The 16,956-nt window shown below is 44.1% G+C and overlaps 1 protein-coding gene across 1 annotated transcript in view; it reads right to left on the bottom strand.

Moving 5' to 3' along the window:
* Nucleotides 1-16,956, bottom strand: part of LOC147672981 (tyrosine-protein phosphatase non-receptor type 11-like) — a 302,524-nt gene that overhangs the window by 47,430 nt on the left and 238,138 nt on the right. The window contains exon 11 of the mRNA XM_086947841.1: nucleotides 8,937-9,091. Coding sequence (XP_086803967.1) covers nucleotides 8,937-9,091 — 155 coding nt within the window. The remainder of the gene's footprint in view (nucleotides 1-8,936; nucleotides 9,092-16,956) is intronic.

The raw sequence follows: 16,956 nt of genomic DNA, 5'->3' as shown, positions 1-16,956 counted from the left end.
CTAGAAGAGATGAAATTTGAGGTACACAGGTCAAAGGAAGGGAGACAAGGAGCGCATTTTAACTGCACACAAAGAACAGAGGCACAGTGGAAACACAGCTCAGCATATGGATATACAGAGCTAGAGCTTCCAGTGCATTATATAAGCAGATCTCTGAACCATCAGAACCAAACCTCAGAGCAGAGCATACACCTCAAGACCGTGGCCCGCCCTGTGGCGACTGAGGCCTGCCCTGGGGCGATTGAGGCAGTGTGGACAGTCATTCACCACTCCGGTCATAGAGCCACAAGTTCAATGCATTGTTAGTTGAATGTACAACCTTTTAGGCACTAAAGACTTCACAGATTATTCTACAAGGTGGAGCTGCATTAGAAACCAAGATACAACATAACACAGTGAATAACACCATACACACTGCCCAATCGGATCATTTACTACTTTGAAGAACAGATTTTACTGCACATGTACGTCATACAGAACATTTAAAAATGTGTTGTGCACAAAAAATACTAAATACCATCACATTCTCAGGATCAAGTTGGACCACTCCACAGCACCTTTATCGATAGATTCCTCGATAGACTCATTTTTTCGAACATGGGGCGTATAGGCAGGATGCTTGGCAGGCTTTGGGAGGCAGAGTTTACTATGGTTTGTGTACCTCCAGTCAGGCAACGGAGCAGAAGAACTAGCTGAGCTCGTGGTTGTGGAACGGGGAGTGCCAGGAGCCTTCCCCGCGTCTATGGCGCACAACACATAATGGACCCTGCAACACTCTGAAGCGTCAGGGCGCGTGCCTTATCAACGTCAGGGAGCGTGCCCTATCAACGCCAGGAGCCCTTGGTGCGGACAGGTAACCAATTCAGTTTGGAATCTAGACAGACCAGTGAGGACGGAGGGTGCTGGCAAAGTGGAGGAAGTCTGAAAGATTGGGGTATTCAGGTCTTCAAGTGGGGTGAAAAAACTGGGGTTGGGGGGAGGGGGGTTCTCTCAAAGGGGCGTGGCCAATGTAATTAAGAGCATGACTTAAAACATGTAAGCTAAAAATTTTAGCATAGTGTGTCACCCAACCTGTATTTTGCAGTTTCTGTGATTGCATCCAGATATATGATACAACAAGTAACATCATACCTACAATAAGGCGGGACTATTGGCTGAGACAGTGGTTGTTAGTTGCATAAGATAAATAAGCAGCAACTATGACTTGTTATATATAATATTGTAAAAGTTTAAGCCCTGGTGGCAGCACGACAACGAATGTGGAATTATGTGGTGTGAGTTTGTGTGTTGTGGAATTGCATGGCACTTATTTCTGTGGCATGTTGAATTATGTTGAGTTGAATTGTGTGGAATGTAATTATGTGGCATGTAGTGGGGCTAAATTAAGTGCAGTGGCATTGTGTGACATGGAGAGGAATTATGTGGAGTGGACAAGGACAGAGAGGTGGGTGGAGAGAAGAAGAAGGAGGGACAGGGTGGGAGGGATGGTTTCAAATGCAAGCATCCCAGTGCCAAAAAAATTACCTTCAGCAATGTAAACATGTTTATCTTACACCTGATATCTGCAAGCAGGGGAAATGGTGTGGCGTAACAGTCAACACTGCCAACTTTAGAGCTGGGAAACCTGGTTAGTCTCAGTATCGGCTTAACATCCTGTGACTCTGGGCAAATCACTTAATCTTCCTATGCCTACACAAAATTAAGTTATCCAACAATTTCTTCTTCTCCCATGCAGCAGAGCCAGTTTACCCAATATCAAAGCACTAAAATAGGTATTTGTGAGTTTTGTGCCACAAGGGCTTGCACGTTGCTTGTGTTCTGTTTCTCATCTGGTTCCATAGAAAAACCTTAGGATTATACAACTAAAATGATCATGTCATGCATTTATTTGAGGACTTATTTCTCCATAAAACTTTCAGGCAGATGTCAAATGCCAATAGTTTTAAGGAGAAATATGTCCTTCCCTGCTTGAAGTCTAGGAAGGTAGAGCTTCCTATTGCAAAAATAAACGACTTCAGTGTTTCCACTGGTAAGCTTTGTCTTCGTGGACTTTAAATACGAAAGCAAAATCTCGAGAGGACCAGACAAAAATACCTGGCCTCCCGGCTCATCTATTGTACTGGGTGAAGGCATGGCAATGGGAATAAGGAGGAACAAGCAAACCGACAACAGGATGGAGCAAACAACATTGCCGGCTACAAAAGAGGCACTCTGTAGAGCGGCTCAACCAAAGGAAAAAAAATAACTCTCAAAAGCGCGAGTACACAAGGACTAGGGCCTTACCCAAGGGTACGGTCACATGCAAGAAGAGGGAAGTGCCGACTGCAGAGCTGACCAGAAGGGAGCAAGCAATTGAGAGTGGCTTGAAGCCCCACCAACAGTAAGTAATGTGCGGCCTCCAAGCCTACTAACAGTAAACAACAGGTCTTGAAGAGAGAGCATGCACTAGATCTATGCAAGACCTAAAACAGGTCTACAGGCTTCACCCCAGTAAGACCAGCATACCAAATAGTTATGACTGAGCTATCATCATTGTCGCCTTCAGGGATCAATGATTTATGGAATCGGGTTCTGAACATAGAGTGGCACAAGAGAGGTAAGTGTTAGGTAAACTGGAAAGAAAAGGATCTTGTAGAGAAAGGGATGAGTTTTCACTAGCCCGTTAGACAGTTATGGTTCTAGGGGTCCAGGGAACACTGGACATGCAGATTGTCCGGTACATACAGGAGCAAAGCAACCTGCACAGAAAGGATTATTTTATGTACCCTGCAAGCATCTGTTTGTTGAAGGTAGTACTGTAGATTCACATGCTCAGCATACTTATGCTATCTGATGTTGGGCTCAGTCGATTACAACTTGTTTATCTTCAAAAAAGTCTTTCCAGTCACAAGGTCTCACTGACTCCTCCTCTAGTCTTGGGTGTGCCTGGGCCTGGACTCCATTTTTAGATTGTTTTCCCCCATGGGGCGAGAGTAGAAATTGAGTAGTGAGCAGAAAAGAATAGAGTAAGCGAAAACAATCTGTAACAAGCACAGACTTACAGGGAGGAGGGTGGGAGCCTGTGAATCTACAGCACTACAAGCAACGGATGCTTATAAGGTAAGTCACATAATCCCTTCGTAGCATGTGTTGCTGTAGATGCATATGCTCTGCATAGACTAACAGGACCCGGAGACCTCCAGTCTGGCCCAAACCCCCCACCACCCAAACGAGGTACCAACAAATCTACAGAGACACTTTGTCCCCCCCCGGAGGGGACTGCTTCTGGAGGACCTCCCCTGCTATCTAGGGGTGAATCTAGGATTCTAGACCCCGCCACAAGGGAGACCAGGGCCCCAAGGTCCTTCGCCCTCCCCACTACAAAACAGTCGCTGTGCAAATGCCCAGATGTCCCTAAAAACAAACCAGTCCCTAAATCCGAAAGGTTAACCCCATCCTCATAGAACAGGTTGTTGCACTTGAGAAGTTTGTGACGGATATTCCACTGGCGGCCCGGGCACAACCCAGAGTTCAAATGCCGTACCAACACATTAATCACTCTGGACTTTATATTCTACCCCCCGTTCCAGCATGGCACCATGTGAGACCATGCAATAGCCGCTCCAGGAAACTCCTTACCCAATTTTGCGAATTCAGTCAAAATCGCCTCCCTGAGGCCCTTACGCCGGCCCATCCTCACCAAGTCCTTACCACCCAGGTGTACTACAATGAGATCCGGGGACTGGAGTCCCTCACAGCCCCATGCAACTTGAATCAAACATTGTAGCTGTGAGATATGTAGGCCACCAATCTCACACTACCGGAATGCCACATAACGCAGAGCAAAAGGCTTTTGTTCACGGAGCAGTAGCAACCTGTAGGCCGCCCGACTGTTAAAGGAGGGACCAACCACCCACACAAACTTGTGAGGCATCCTACTAAAAGAACAAAGAAAAACATAAATGAATATGGAGAGAAAAAAAAACAGACCATGCCTCAGTTTCATTGTAAATCGGGGCGAATGTAACGCTTGTATGACTGACGACCCAACCTTTTAACATCTTCGGCTGACATACCTGTCCCCGCCACCTCTGTGGGTGCACGTAAAGCACTCTGATACCTCCCGGCCTAGCCAGCACTATATAAAACTTTTCAAATAAAGGAATGTGGCGAGTAACCCTCAGGATTTTACCCGCATTGCTAAGGGCCGCTGACAAAACAGCTGCAAACTGGTAATGGGAGAGGCATTCCCCATTCATGTGAAGGAATAAAGTTGAAGATGCCGCAATATGACCCCACTCTAGCTATAGGGCAGATGTGGAGCTTGGGTACGCCTTGAGTTTAATCACGGCCCCTTAACTCGCCTGATCAGTTTTGGAACTTCTCAACCTTATTGTCAAGTCGTCTTTGCCTAAATGCACGTCGGACCACTGAAGGCCCCCCTGTCGAATCACGTGTTGACCCAACTATTTCGCTAACCCTAAATGCGCCATAAAGCCAGTCTTTATACCCCTTGACCACCACAGCAGGCACGTGGAATGCCGGGTGATGACGCGATTCCAGCCGCCAGCCCCCCACATTGCAAGTCGCGGTAACCTGTAGTCACAGAACTGGACAGAGCCACCCTTGGTCGGCAATGCGCAGGATTGCCAGGGGCCTGCCCCACGTCCTAAGCGCCGCCCCCCGATGCGGGTGAGGGGCACTCTGTCTAAAAGCAGTACTTCCCTAAGCGGTGGTTAGCCAGTGGAATGTGCAGATATCTGAAACAGAGTCCTAAGGACAGTCTGACCGACTTTAACTTGTTGGCTAGCATGAATATCCACACAATTGTATTTTGTGAAAGTGTGTGGAGGAGACCCTGTGGTAGTTTTACCAATATGTGACCTGGGTATATTCCCAGGAAAAACCCTAGAAGGAAAGTATTGCGGTTGGAAGGTATGATTCTTTTAGTTTTTGAGTAGCAGGTTCAGATGTGCTTAATAATTCCCCGATTTGGAACAGCATGACCCTTGTGGGGTTCTGAAAAGGACACAATTGTGTTTTGCCAAAGTGCTCTTTCAGCTACTGAGTCGGAGTGTGGAAAGAACACTGGGAACACAATAGTCTAGTTAAGGTGGAATGTGGAAACCACTTTAGGTAAGGATTCTGGCTTTGTTTTAAAAAACACGGTCTCTTGATGTACCTGGAACAGAGGTTCCAGTGATGTGAGGTGTCTATAGTTCACTAACAAGTCTGAGGGACATTCTGGCTACTAGATAACTAACCTTCCAAGAAAGAACCTACAAAAAGCATTAATACAGTGGCTCAGATTGGGCCCCCCAATACGTCTTGTGAGGACAACATCAAGATAGCAGACTGGAGTTGGAGGTACCCTCGGTGGATTGACCTGTTTAAGGACATTCATAAATGCTTATCTAACAAGCAATTTTGACAAGGAAAGTGTGCGCTCTCTTTGGAAATATATGCAGCAATGGAGGCTAAATATATCTAGACTGACATGTATGTTAACCCCGACCTTTGTATGTGTCCAAAGTAGAAAATAATGTCTTGGAGGGTTTATGTGCTTTGGAGTACCATAGTGGACAAAAAGCTTCCACTTCGCAACATAGCAGGGACACATAGTGAGGCTACAGGCTTCCATGAGTATGTCCATGCACTCTTGGGGGGTAGGTTAAGGTACCTGAACTCTAAGACCTCATGTGCCAAATTACCAGGTTGCTCTGTCTGAGGTCCAGGTGTCTGACTTTGCCATGATTTTGTGTTATATAAGGTCAGGCCTGTTGTAGCATTGGACATTTCCATAAGGGTCGAGAATCATGGTTGCTTGGCCCATGTTGTAGGCAATACGATAAGAGTGAGGGGGGTTTTCTTGAGCTTCTTGACCCGTATGGAATCTGTGCGAGAAGACCAGTGCAAGAAAATATCCCTTACCAATTAATACACAGAGCATTTCCCATGGACTGGGGGGTATGGAATCCTGGTGATAAAGTTTGGGTATTTTGCACTTTCGTATGTGACATAAAAGGTCTACGTTTGGGGTGCCCCATCTTTGGAAGTAAGAGAGTAGAGGGTGGAGTTCCCACTCATGGACTTGTTGCAGCGTCCTGCTGAGCAGGTCTGGAAACTTGTTGTGCACTCCTGAAAGATAGTCTATTAGGAGATGAGCATGGAGCGGGATGGCTGTATGCCAGATGCTAGGCACAATGGCAGATCGCTGAGGGGAGTGAGTGCCTCCTTGCTTCCGTAGGCAGAATATGAAGGCCATTTTGTCTATGCCCAAAAGAACAAGCTTCGGGAGCTAAATGAATGCTTAACAGTTCCAAGTGGTTGATGTGGAGACCTCCTCAATGAGGTGGCACATAGACCCAGGAATGCCATGTCGTCGAGGTGTGCCCTTCAGCAGATTAGACATGCATCCGTGGTGATGATCACTTGCGGAACAGGGTCTGTAAAGGGCCTACCCTGCAACAGATTGCTGCTGTTCCACCACTGCAGAGAGTGATGAGTGCTGGCCCTTACAAGCAATAGATCCTCCAACAGGGCCTCTGCTTTTGACCACTGGTTTGAGCAGCATTGCGGAAGAAGGCACCTAATGAGTCTGGCATGAGGCACTCTGGCAATACATGATGCCATCATACCCAGCAGGCATATTATAATGAGAACTGGAAAGTGGATGGAGTGGCTAAAAAAGAGGGAGAAACTGCTGAAATCCTTGCACCCTTTGAGGGATGGGGTTGGCTTGTCCTACAACAAAGTTGAGTCCTGGTCCTAGAAAGTGTTGAATCGTAAGTGATTCCAAATGTGACTTTACCATGAATTCCAGGCAGTTTGGGTGTGGGTTAAGCCTTTAAGCCTTCTTTCTGCTTTAGCTTGTGATCAACCCATCGTCTAGGTGCGGGAAGACGCAAGTTCCTTCTTTTCTGAGGCAAGTGGCTAACACTGCTAAACACGTAGCCAAGGTCGTTGGGGCCGGAGTGACACCAAAGTATAGTACCTTAAACTGGTATTGTTGATCACTTACCATGAAGTGGCAATAACGCTGATGAGCTAGATCTTTCCTGTGCATGGTTGGATGAGGATGGTCCATCTCCTGCTTTCAAAAGTCCTTCTGCATCTCAGCAGAGGGTTCCTAAGCAGACAATGGTTTTGGCGCTTTCAGCGGATGCAGCGGAGCAAGTGATGACTTCGGCTTTAATAATGGGACCAACTGCGAAAGTTCGGCACCGACAAGAGATCCTTAGGCTCAGGGCTGGATGAGACCTGTGGGAGGATTTTTTTTACCTCCGTCTTGGTTTGGTGTTGACCAACCCTTGGAGGCGGTGGTGTACCAGAAGGCAGCATTGGCTTCGGCACATGGCTCAACTCAAAACCCCCATATCCCACAGGGGGCAGTACTAGGCTTTGATGTGCACCGTTTTGGAGGGGCATCAACACAAGGCGTGGTCCTCAAGCTTAGACTGGAACAGACTGGAGGTGGATGGAACATCCTCGGGCGCTTTTTCCTCCAAGTTCTCATCCTCGCCTGACTCTGAAAAGTTGTATATGAATGAACACAGGAATGGGCTGGTGTGCCAGAAGGTTGAGCGATTCACCAAATGCTTTCTCCTCTTCTTGGACAACAAGGGGATCGGCTTTGCTGAAAATCTTCAGCGTTCGTGAAGAGGATTGTGCCCTCCTGATGTGGGCCCACCATCAGTTGCGTTGCTGGTGTGGAGTCTTCTTGCTGTGGCACACAGAGCAAGTTGCAGCAGTTATTGTTGGCTCTGGGGAGAGGCAAAGATTGCAGACGGCTTGGAGATCATCCGAGGGGTATTTAGAGTGACATTTGGAGCATCTCTTGAAAGGCACCCGTTCTATTACCTCTGGACTGTCATCCTACTCTGAAGGGGAGGCTTAAGCACACAGTGCTGAAGGGCCTCACGGTTCAATCTGTCAACAACAAGAAACTGGAGAAATTAAGTCAACATAGTTAGCAGGGAACACGTGGAAGAAGTCTTCCGACAATGGGGTGGAAGGCAATGGACTCCAAGCCTACGACAGTACCGAATCACATCCTAACCTGGTGGTAGAGAAAAACAGTCTAAATCGAGTCGATGCCCAGACTCCTAAAAGCAGAGGAGTAGTCACAGAGATCATGTGACTCGAAAGATTTCTTTGAAGGTAAAAAAGTTGCAATCATCTGAGCCCAACACTAGATTGCAAGAGTATGCAGAACATGTATATATACAGCCACATGTTACTAATACAAAATTTTGGGCAGAGCCACCTAACATGTATACTATGGACATTATTCATGCTGCACACCTTCGCCTTGTCCAACATACACAACAAATAAATTTAACATACCACAAACGCACTAGAGACATTAAGAGGACAGTGAATGTTTAATATGAGTTATGGTTGGTAGGTATCATCTCCATCATGAGTCAAGGTTCAATAGCCTGTTCCATTGAACTACCTGCTGGTTGCTACCAACTATCAGTCACAGAATAGGATAGTGCGGCGGGTGGATGGGGGGAGAGGTAGTGGACCCCCCTAGTACTATGGATGGAAGTTACACATTGATTTCACCCTCTTTCCAGCAGAACCTTCTCTCTACGGCTGAACACGAAGCACCTCCCAGTGAACATTCTTAATGTAGTCCATTCAGGGTGAAGTAATGCGGACCAGAATAAATGAATAGGGCAGGGTGATATAGCTTTTACAAAACAGGACGTCTGCCCCTCCAGATACTAAAGGCTGCGCTCTCGTAGCAGCTTGTCTAAGGCAAGTACACAGGCATGATTATCTCAGACTATTGCAGCTCTACAAGTTGCACTCATTTAGACCAAGGAGTATGTAGGTTGTACTCTCAGACCACGGGAGTCTTTGTGGCAAGTTCTCAAAGCAGGGCTATACATGCCAAGGTTACAGACTCAATCTATTGATGGGGATTTCAGGCCAAAATAAGAATTTACCTGCAGTGAACGACGATGGGCCCAGGGCCTGGAATGCTTCTTTGTGTCCGGTTGATTTGGTCTAGGAAACTCAGCACCCCACCAGGTTTGTTCGGTACACCATGATCCGGCCAGCTCAGGTACTGGTAGTGCCATATGTGTCTGGGAGGCTCCTCCTGAGGGACAAGAGGGCTATTAAAAGATTTCAAGACTAATTTACAGCACTTTGCATCATTCTAGACTACTTCAGAGCACACCAACATCTCAGAAAATTGACTGATGCCGTCCATGCTGTACCTTTGTGAGAAAAGCTTACACTGCTGCTCACGGTGTACCCGATGCGTGTGTACGGGAATCTTGCATTGCTTTCTATGCAGTTTCTGGCCTTTAGTGAGCTGGGAGAAGCTTGCACTCCAGTCCATGCAGCATGCGTTATCTATATGTGAGGGAGATTGCAAAGTGTGGAGAACAGGAAAATGTTTTGCAGCTTAAAACTCTTCACACGCTGAATATTATCCAGCCATATATGGGTTTGGCTGAGAACAGCATCTTGTTCACAGGAAAGTGAAAGGCAGGGTCGCAGTTACTTAGTATGTTTGCCACAATCTATAGATTGCTTTCCTTCTCCATAAGGTCAGAAGCGTATGTATCTTTGGTAACAAAGAAGGAACAGGCAGGCTTGTGTAGTATAAGAGGTAAGGAAATTAAATTGCTTTCTGACAGCTACAGAGATATTGTGGTCTGTGGTGCAGTGTCTGCTGAGCTAGAATATAACAACTATATACAGAAGTCAATATGTGACTTGCTTATAGGTTTGTATTTCTGTGTTGCTTGGCATAGCAGAGTAATATAGGAGCCTTTACCAACACCGAGTATGTGTAATAATCTTCATCCTGTCGAGCCGGCCTCTAGAGAAAATGCAATTCACTATTTCAACTGAGATGTCAGTACTTTGATAAAGCATGGTGGTCACATGACTGCTACAACTTAATTGCTCGAAGTTTGCTAGCTCTGCACAAGGATAGGATGGCAACTGAAAATGTGACCTTGAACGTAAAGTGTTGGAGAGACTGTGGACTCAATGGCGATCACTTGTTTAGGGTCAAAGTGGTGCGAGTGAAGTGTGGTGACGTAAATAACACTAAAAAAAAAAGCATCCATGGCTCGTATGGTGAGAAGGATAGGCTATCTTCCCTCTAGGCATGCAGTCATTGTTCAGAATCCTACTGGAAAGCAGCAGTGCCATGAATGTGCACCCAGCTGCGGTAAATACTGTAATATGTGCTGCACCAAGGCCATGAATGTTGTGCATTTTGGGTCTCTGAAGATGTGATGCAAGGTGTTTTGGTTTTGCTGAGCAACAGATTTTCCATCAGAATATCCATGTATTTCTGTGAGAGATTCCAGTATCCAAGTTCTAAGATCTCAAGAGTGAACTTATCATGTTCAGAAAACGGCTTATAGTAAAAGAAATGTGCCAGCACTGGCATTTCCAGTATGGCTTCTTTGACATGTCCAATTGCACAAAGAATGCAATTGCCACTGGATTCAAGCTAACCTGGTCCAAGATGCTTGTTTACGATCCAGGGAAGACCTGACTTGGCAGTTCCCACGGCACTATTCCCATGAAGAAAAGGGTCAAGACTGATTTGCGTATGGGTGGGTCTGAACTGGGGTGGCAAAGTGAGCTAAAGAACGATGATAGATTCAACCCACATCTAATAGTGACAGGGGGGTGAGTGTCTGAGAAATGTCAGCGCTCTGTCCATCATCTCCTTGTGTTTGCTTTGCTCACCCTAAGTTGGCAGGGTGTGCCCAGACGTGAGTCCCTTGCTCACTCTGCCAATGGAGTAAACTAGCATGACTGATGAGTGTTCCCCCGAAACCGGTCCCAGGATGCTTGTTTCCGGTCCAGGGAAGACCTGGCTTGGCAGTTTGGGCTGGAATGTTCCAATGAGGAACAGGGTCAAGACTGATTTGCATATGGGTGGGTCTGTACTGGAGTGTCAAAGTGAGCTAAAGAACGATGATGGATTCAACCCACATCTAATAGTGCCTGGGGGTGAGTGTCTGAAAAATGTCAGCGCTCCGTCCATCATCTCCTTGTGTTTGCTTCTTTGACATGTCCTTCACGGAAAACAATCTTGCTAGTCCCATGTGGGTGCAAATGCTATGCTGGATCTGCTGTCTTTTTTGATGACTCGACGTAGGAGTGCTAAAAGGAGAGGCTGGTAATTGATGTGAATTTTCTGTTTTCCATTATTGTAATGTTCGACAACCCCCAATCAGGGATTATAGCATAAACAATAGCATGATTTAGCTCGTGAATGTTTTCCTAATCCATGTTGAGTTGGAATGTGACAGACCCTGTTGAGCTCTCCTGTCATTTTTTGGGCAAGCAAGTGAACTTTGGCCATGATTTTGCCATGAGTACAAGTAGGGACAGAGGGCGTGGCATTCATTCCCCAGCTGCTTCAAGGAAAACATAGTTGTGAACCAAGATTGCCTTGTATCAGACTGTAGAAAGCCACCAGAGTTAATCCATCATCTTCAAGGATAAACGCAGATTTGTCTACTGGTCCTACAAAGTCTGGCCTCCCAACCTGTAAAAGTGAGTGGTTTGTGATTAAGGTGAAGGAAGGGACTGGACCAGAGAATAACTTGCCTAAAGCAAGTGTTGAACTGTCTATCATCTAAGATTTGTGTTACAATCAATTGTTAGATACTCTCAGCCTTCATTTCAACGTGACAATCGAACGTTAAGCCCTTCTTGCTGCAGTAGATATTGCAAGATGACATGATTCAGAAACATTTTATCACTCTACCCCCGGTCCTCGATCGCGGGGTCTGGTAAGGATGAATCATGTACAGAGATACAAGAATTCAACTAGTTAAATAGAACTAGTAAGATTACATTTACAGAGTTTAAAATCGGTCACTCAAAATATTTTCCTTGGTGGGGTCAGACTAGACTTTTGCAAATTGACTGGGAAGCCCACCAAATACAGACGTGCAATGTTCTGGGTTATGCTTCCCCATGTTAGGGTAATCAGAACAAGTGTTATCAATGTTTATTGCATTTTCCTGATCATATAAGCTATTAGATGTTGTTGGTGAAAAGCATGAGCAAATATCCCTAACCTGTGACCCACAAGGAATTCCCCAAGGATTGGGGGTCCGGCAACCTGAAAGAAGGTTTGGCAGATTGAGTTTTTATACAATGCAACAAATCGATTGGTGGCATGTCCCAAAGTTGGAAGTATTGATTAAGTAACTTTGGTTTGATCTCCCACTTGCGTTTTTGCTGGTGACTCATGCAAAGGAAAAGTTGTCGTCGAGCCCCCATAGAGGCTCCTCAAGCAAGTGAAGCAGATGGCTTATCAGCCATTGGCCACATCTTTGTGTTTTCCCATATCAGTTTGTGCTGAACACTTGAACTTCCCAGTTACCATTCACCTTTATCTGAACAGTAAATCCTGAATCGGATGCATGTGTAGCATGGTACACGGTACTAACGTGACGCAAGAGTCCATTATTCCCAATAACCTCATAATTATTCTCGTGGACAAAGGATGAGGCATCTGATAAAAGGGAAGCAGCATTTAAAATGCCAGAACTACATTGTAATTGGAACCGCCAAAGTGCTTTTTCAGCAAGTAGCACGTTACTCTGGAACCCAAAAAGTATAAGTGGTGAATTAGTATAGTGAAATATGAAACTAATTTGAGAAGTGGACTGGTTAGTCTTATTTGGATTGAAAAGGATAGTGGAGGGATAGAAGAGGGAAGGGTTTGCATTTATATAGCGCTTGCTACACTTGATGAGGTGTTGAAGTGCTTTTTGGCGAGTAGCACCCAACTCCGGAATCCAAACAGAATTAGTGATGAATTAGTATAGGGGAATATGAAATTAATTTGATCAGTGGACATGTGAGTTTATTATTTGTAGAGAAAAAGGATATCCAACTCGCTATCACACTCTTAGTAGACAAAACGCTGTACACCCTATCTCAGTGCAAGTAGAAGTGCTTTATTTACGATATGGCAGCTCTTGTTCACGAGCCTTGATCACAGAAAGGACGTTACCATCTTACTTACACATTTAAAGCGAGCATGTGCTCATTAAAATAAATATAAAAAAACATTCTATTATATTCTGCATACTTCTTTCTACTAATTCATTCCATTGTTTGTAAGTATTTAAACCATATGTTTCTATTTACAAGGAGACAAGTCAATTCATAGTGCAGGTTTTTAGGCTACTTAATCAGAAAAAAAAGTAAAATGCATTCTCTTAATATACAGTTTAAGTATCTACACTGCGCATACTACACACTGGTCTGACTCTGGAAGATGGGTGTTATCTATTCCCCTATATGTTTACGATGTTGGAGGGAGGATGGGACATTTTTACATACCGTTTGGAGCTGCCCTGCATTACAGCCCTTTTGGCGTACAGTATTGTCATGCTTAAGCGAGGTACTATCATGGGAACTCCCACTTGACCCACGACTTTTCCTCTTACACAGCAAGGACAACATAGGGGGAAATGAATACATGCAACATCTATTGCTTTTAGCCCTTACTATGGCCAAGCACGATATCGTCCAGATGTAGAAAGGGACTTCTCCCCCGACTATAGGTAAATGGAAAAATGAACTTTACAGATGTATGGGGGCGGAAATTGCTGAGTTTCTAGCTCGTGGCTGCCCCAAAAAAACACAGAAAAATATGGGACCCGATGGGCAACGTGTCGTAGCATAGATCTTCCTCCTCTATCATCCACGGACCCCTGATAGGAGACATCACCTATCCATATATTCATCCATATCACCATTCCATATTATATGATAATCCGCCACTCTACTAATGTATCATATGCACAATTGCTGAGGTCTAGTACAGTCTGCATTTCATTTAAGTTATGTAACCTGCTGGTTTCGCAGGTCTTGCATGTTTATAAATGTTGGCACTCCTGCTGTGTCTTATTTCCTACAGGTCTTTGTAGGGCTGTAGCCCACAATTCAATTGAATCTCCAAATAAAATTTGTTTACTACAGAAAATTCATTTTCCTAAATCATGATGCTATACTCTTGGTGCTCAATTCCAACAATACATCACAAAACGATGTCCTTTCATTGTATGGCATCTAGCCCCAGTGGACATTTTCTGTGTGTCATGTCCCTTGTGTCAATCAAGCCCAAGTGGGCCTTCATCTAATTGTCACATTTACTTATCATGAGTACCATCCTAAGACTTCACAATACCAATCCAAAAATAAAAAACCCCTCTTCATTTAACCTCTTCGATGGCTTGTGCGGACGACGGCCGGGGGCCGTCCGAACCATGCACACGCCAATTTTCATCGTGGCAGAATGTCCGCCGCGGCGAAGAGGTTAATGTAAAAAAGAAGATAAAAAAAAAATTCTTATTTCATTAATACATCGTTAACCTATTTAGATGTTATGTATACTATCCTCGTTTGCTCAAAGAGAAGCTCTCTAAATTAGAATGCAACTATATACCAAACAATTTCCCGAAATATGAATAGTGAAAAAAGAGAAAAATCCAAATAAAAGTTGGAGACTTCCACAGGGCTATGCAATACCCACAGTCCTAGTATTTGTGAATGCAGAAAAAGAGGGGGAAGAGAGAAGAGATATTCCACAATCTTGTCAGTCATGTATTCAAATGTATAGCTAAATCTTTCCTCATGTTGAGCTCATTTTGTTCTCCCGTTTCTAGGTTGATGATATACTCTAACACTACGCAACCTCAAGCATTGTCCCCCTTCCCCCTGTTGCTTACTAACTCTGCCCAGTCTGAAAAACTTAATCGGTATCAAATCGCTTCCATGAAGTGACGTGCGACTGGGAATTTCGGATCATTATTGGTAACTGACCAGACGTGCTGGAGGATATATTTTTTGACAGGAAAAAGAATACTGCTGATGCATCTAAGTGGGCAGGCACATTCTATGCAGTACACTACATGTTCTGTATTGTAATTAACAGTGTTGTATTTGATATGGTTTCTCCTGGAAGGGACCATTGTATGATGTTCTGGATGTGCTATACTTGCAGGCCTTGCAGTTTCTGCAGGGAAAGAAACCTGCAGGCTATGTGTCAAGCCATGTTCTCGTACTCTCTGTAAGTGGCTATGTCTATCATGTTACTGCTCCTTCTGTATGTAATGTATGGTACTTTTCCCACATACATATATTGTTTCTTAGAACTTCCCAGTTTTCAGTTAGGATCTCAATCACTCTTTGATCCTTTATTGAAGATCGTGATTACTCGAACCTTCTTGGGTCAGTCCCATTTACTTAGAAAGCCTTTTCCTCTTGTGTACTGGTTCCATGCACTAAACTCTCTCCGTCTCTACATTTGGCTCTAATTATTGCAGTATTCATGACTTTCGTGGGATAGCCTCTGGCTCTAAATCTTTTCACAATTTTTTCCTGTGCTTCTAGGAACTTCGCCTCCGTGCTACAATTCCTCTTCAGTCTTATCAGCTTCCCATAGGGCATGTGCCACGTAATATGCCCTGGGTGACTACTGACCGCTTATGGTGTATTCCCTGCTGTTTCTTTCCTAAATAGTGAGGTTACTAGTGTGTCCCCTTGCACCTCTACATGTATGTGTGAGGTTACTAGTTTGTTCCCTTGCACCTCTACATGTATGTCCAGAAAACCAATCATGGCTGTGTTGTGAGAGATTGTGAAGGTCAAATTTAAATTGATCTTATGGAGGCATTCTATAAACTCATTCCAGTCTTCATCTGATTTCTCTCAAAATAAAAATAAGTTGTCTCTGTAACATAACTAGATATTCACACATTTGAAGAACCTCTCCATATTGGGATCCATGGACACATGATCCTCCCACAAGACCATAACCAAATTGACATCGCCGGGGGGAAACCAGGTGCCCATGGCTGTCTCTTGGAGTGGTCTAAACAATTTTACATTAAACTGAAATGCACTTTCCTCCAAACAGAAATTGATCATGTCCAAGAGCATCTCATTATGCTCGAAAAGTCACATAGGCCTTGCTCTCAACTAGTGAATTACTGCCTATAGGAACAGCTTTGCGTCAAATGCTGATGTATAATACCTGAACATCCACAGTCACTAATGTGTATTACCTTTCTCATGTTTATGTGTTTATCCTTTTCAGGAAGTCGGTGCTGTCACTCAAATATTATGGCAATGTCTCTACAAAAGGAAATAGAAAAATTATCCACAAATACAGATGTACTTTCTAGGAGGCTCCCTATTGCAGAAACTATTAGCCTTCCTGGTGGGTTTTTTCTGTCCTTATGTGACTTTGGTAACAGGTAGAAGGTGGAAATTGTGGGGTTGTTTGTTCTCAAAAATTGGTATTCCTCAAATTCCACGATCCCATTTTCCTTCCAAGTTGATAACTGTGAGCAATACTTCTTAGTAAAAAGTTTATGATATCTTTTCTTAATCGTTTGGTAACAGGTTGTATCATTCAGGTGTCTTTATGCCTCCTCTGTATAACCCTTTTCTCCACAGGACCACATTTCCACCTTTATTGGATAGCTTGATCACAAAGTCTTCCCTTTCTGTTAAATCTGGTAATTTTTTAAACTGCAACCAATTCATATTCCACTTTTTTGTTACTTTAGCGATTGTCTTCTAAGATGTTTCAATTTTTAATTGGTATCTCCTGGAAGACATCAACAGAATCATATGTCAATACAGGGTACATCGCAATTTAGGTTTAAAATATGTTTCACTACTCAAATTGGTCTTTAAGCCCATTTTATTGAGACTTTCAATGATTGTATTCACATTTCTCCCAAGATCTTGATCCTGGATAATGTCCATATTTTGATCCAAGTCTGCATGCATATTCTACCTTCCATTTATTTGTCCTATCAGTAGTAGTGTGTGCTTTACCCAAGTTCTTGTTTTTTGATAACTAGTGTGCTTTGACCAACTTTAGTTTCCAGACAAAATTAAAAAGATATATCCTTGTATTCGTATAGTTTGAATTCTGCTGTGAGGCAGAAA

The sequence above is a fragment of the Lissotriton vulgaris genome (genome assembly GCF_964263255.1).
Source record: "Lissotriton vulgaris chromosome 5 unlocalized genomic scaffold, aLisVul1.2 SUPER_5_unloc_1, whole genome shotgun sequence".
Taxonomy (NCBI): Eukaryota; Metazoa; Chordata; class Amphibia; order Caudata; family Salamandridae; genus Lissotriton; species Lissotriton vulgaris.
The sequence above is the reverse complement of the archived record's forward strand: the minus strand, read 5'-3'. Positions and strand labels throughout refer to the sequence as shown.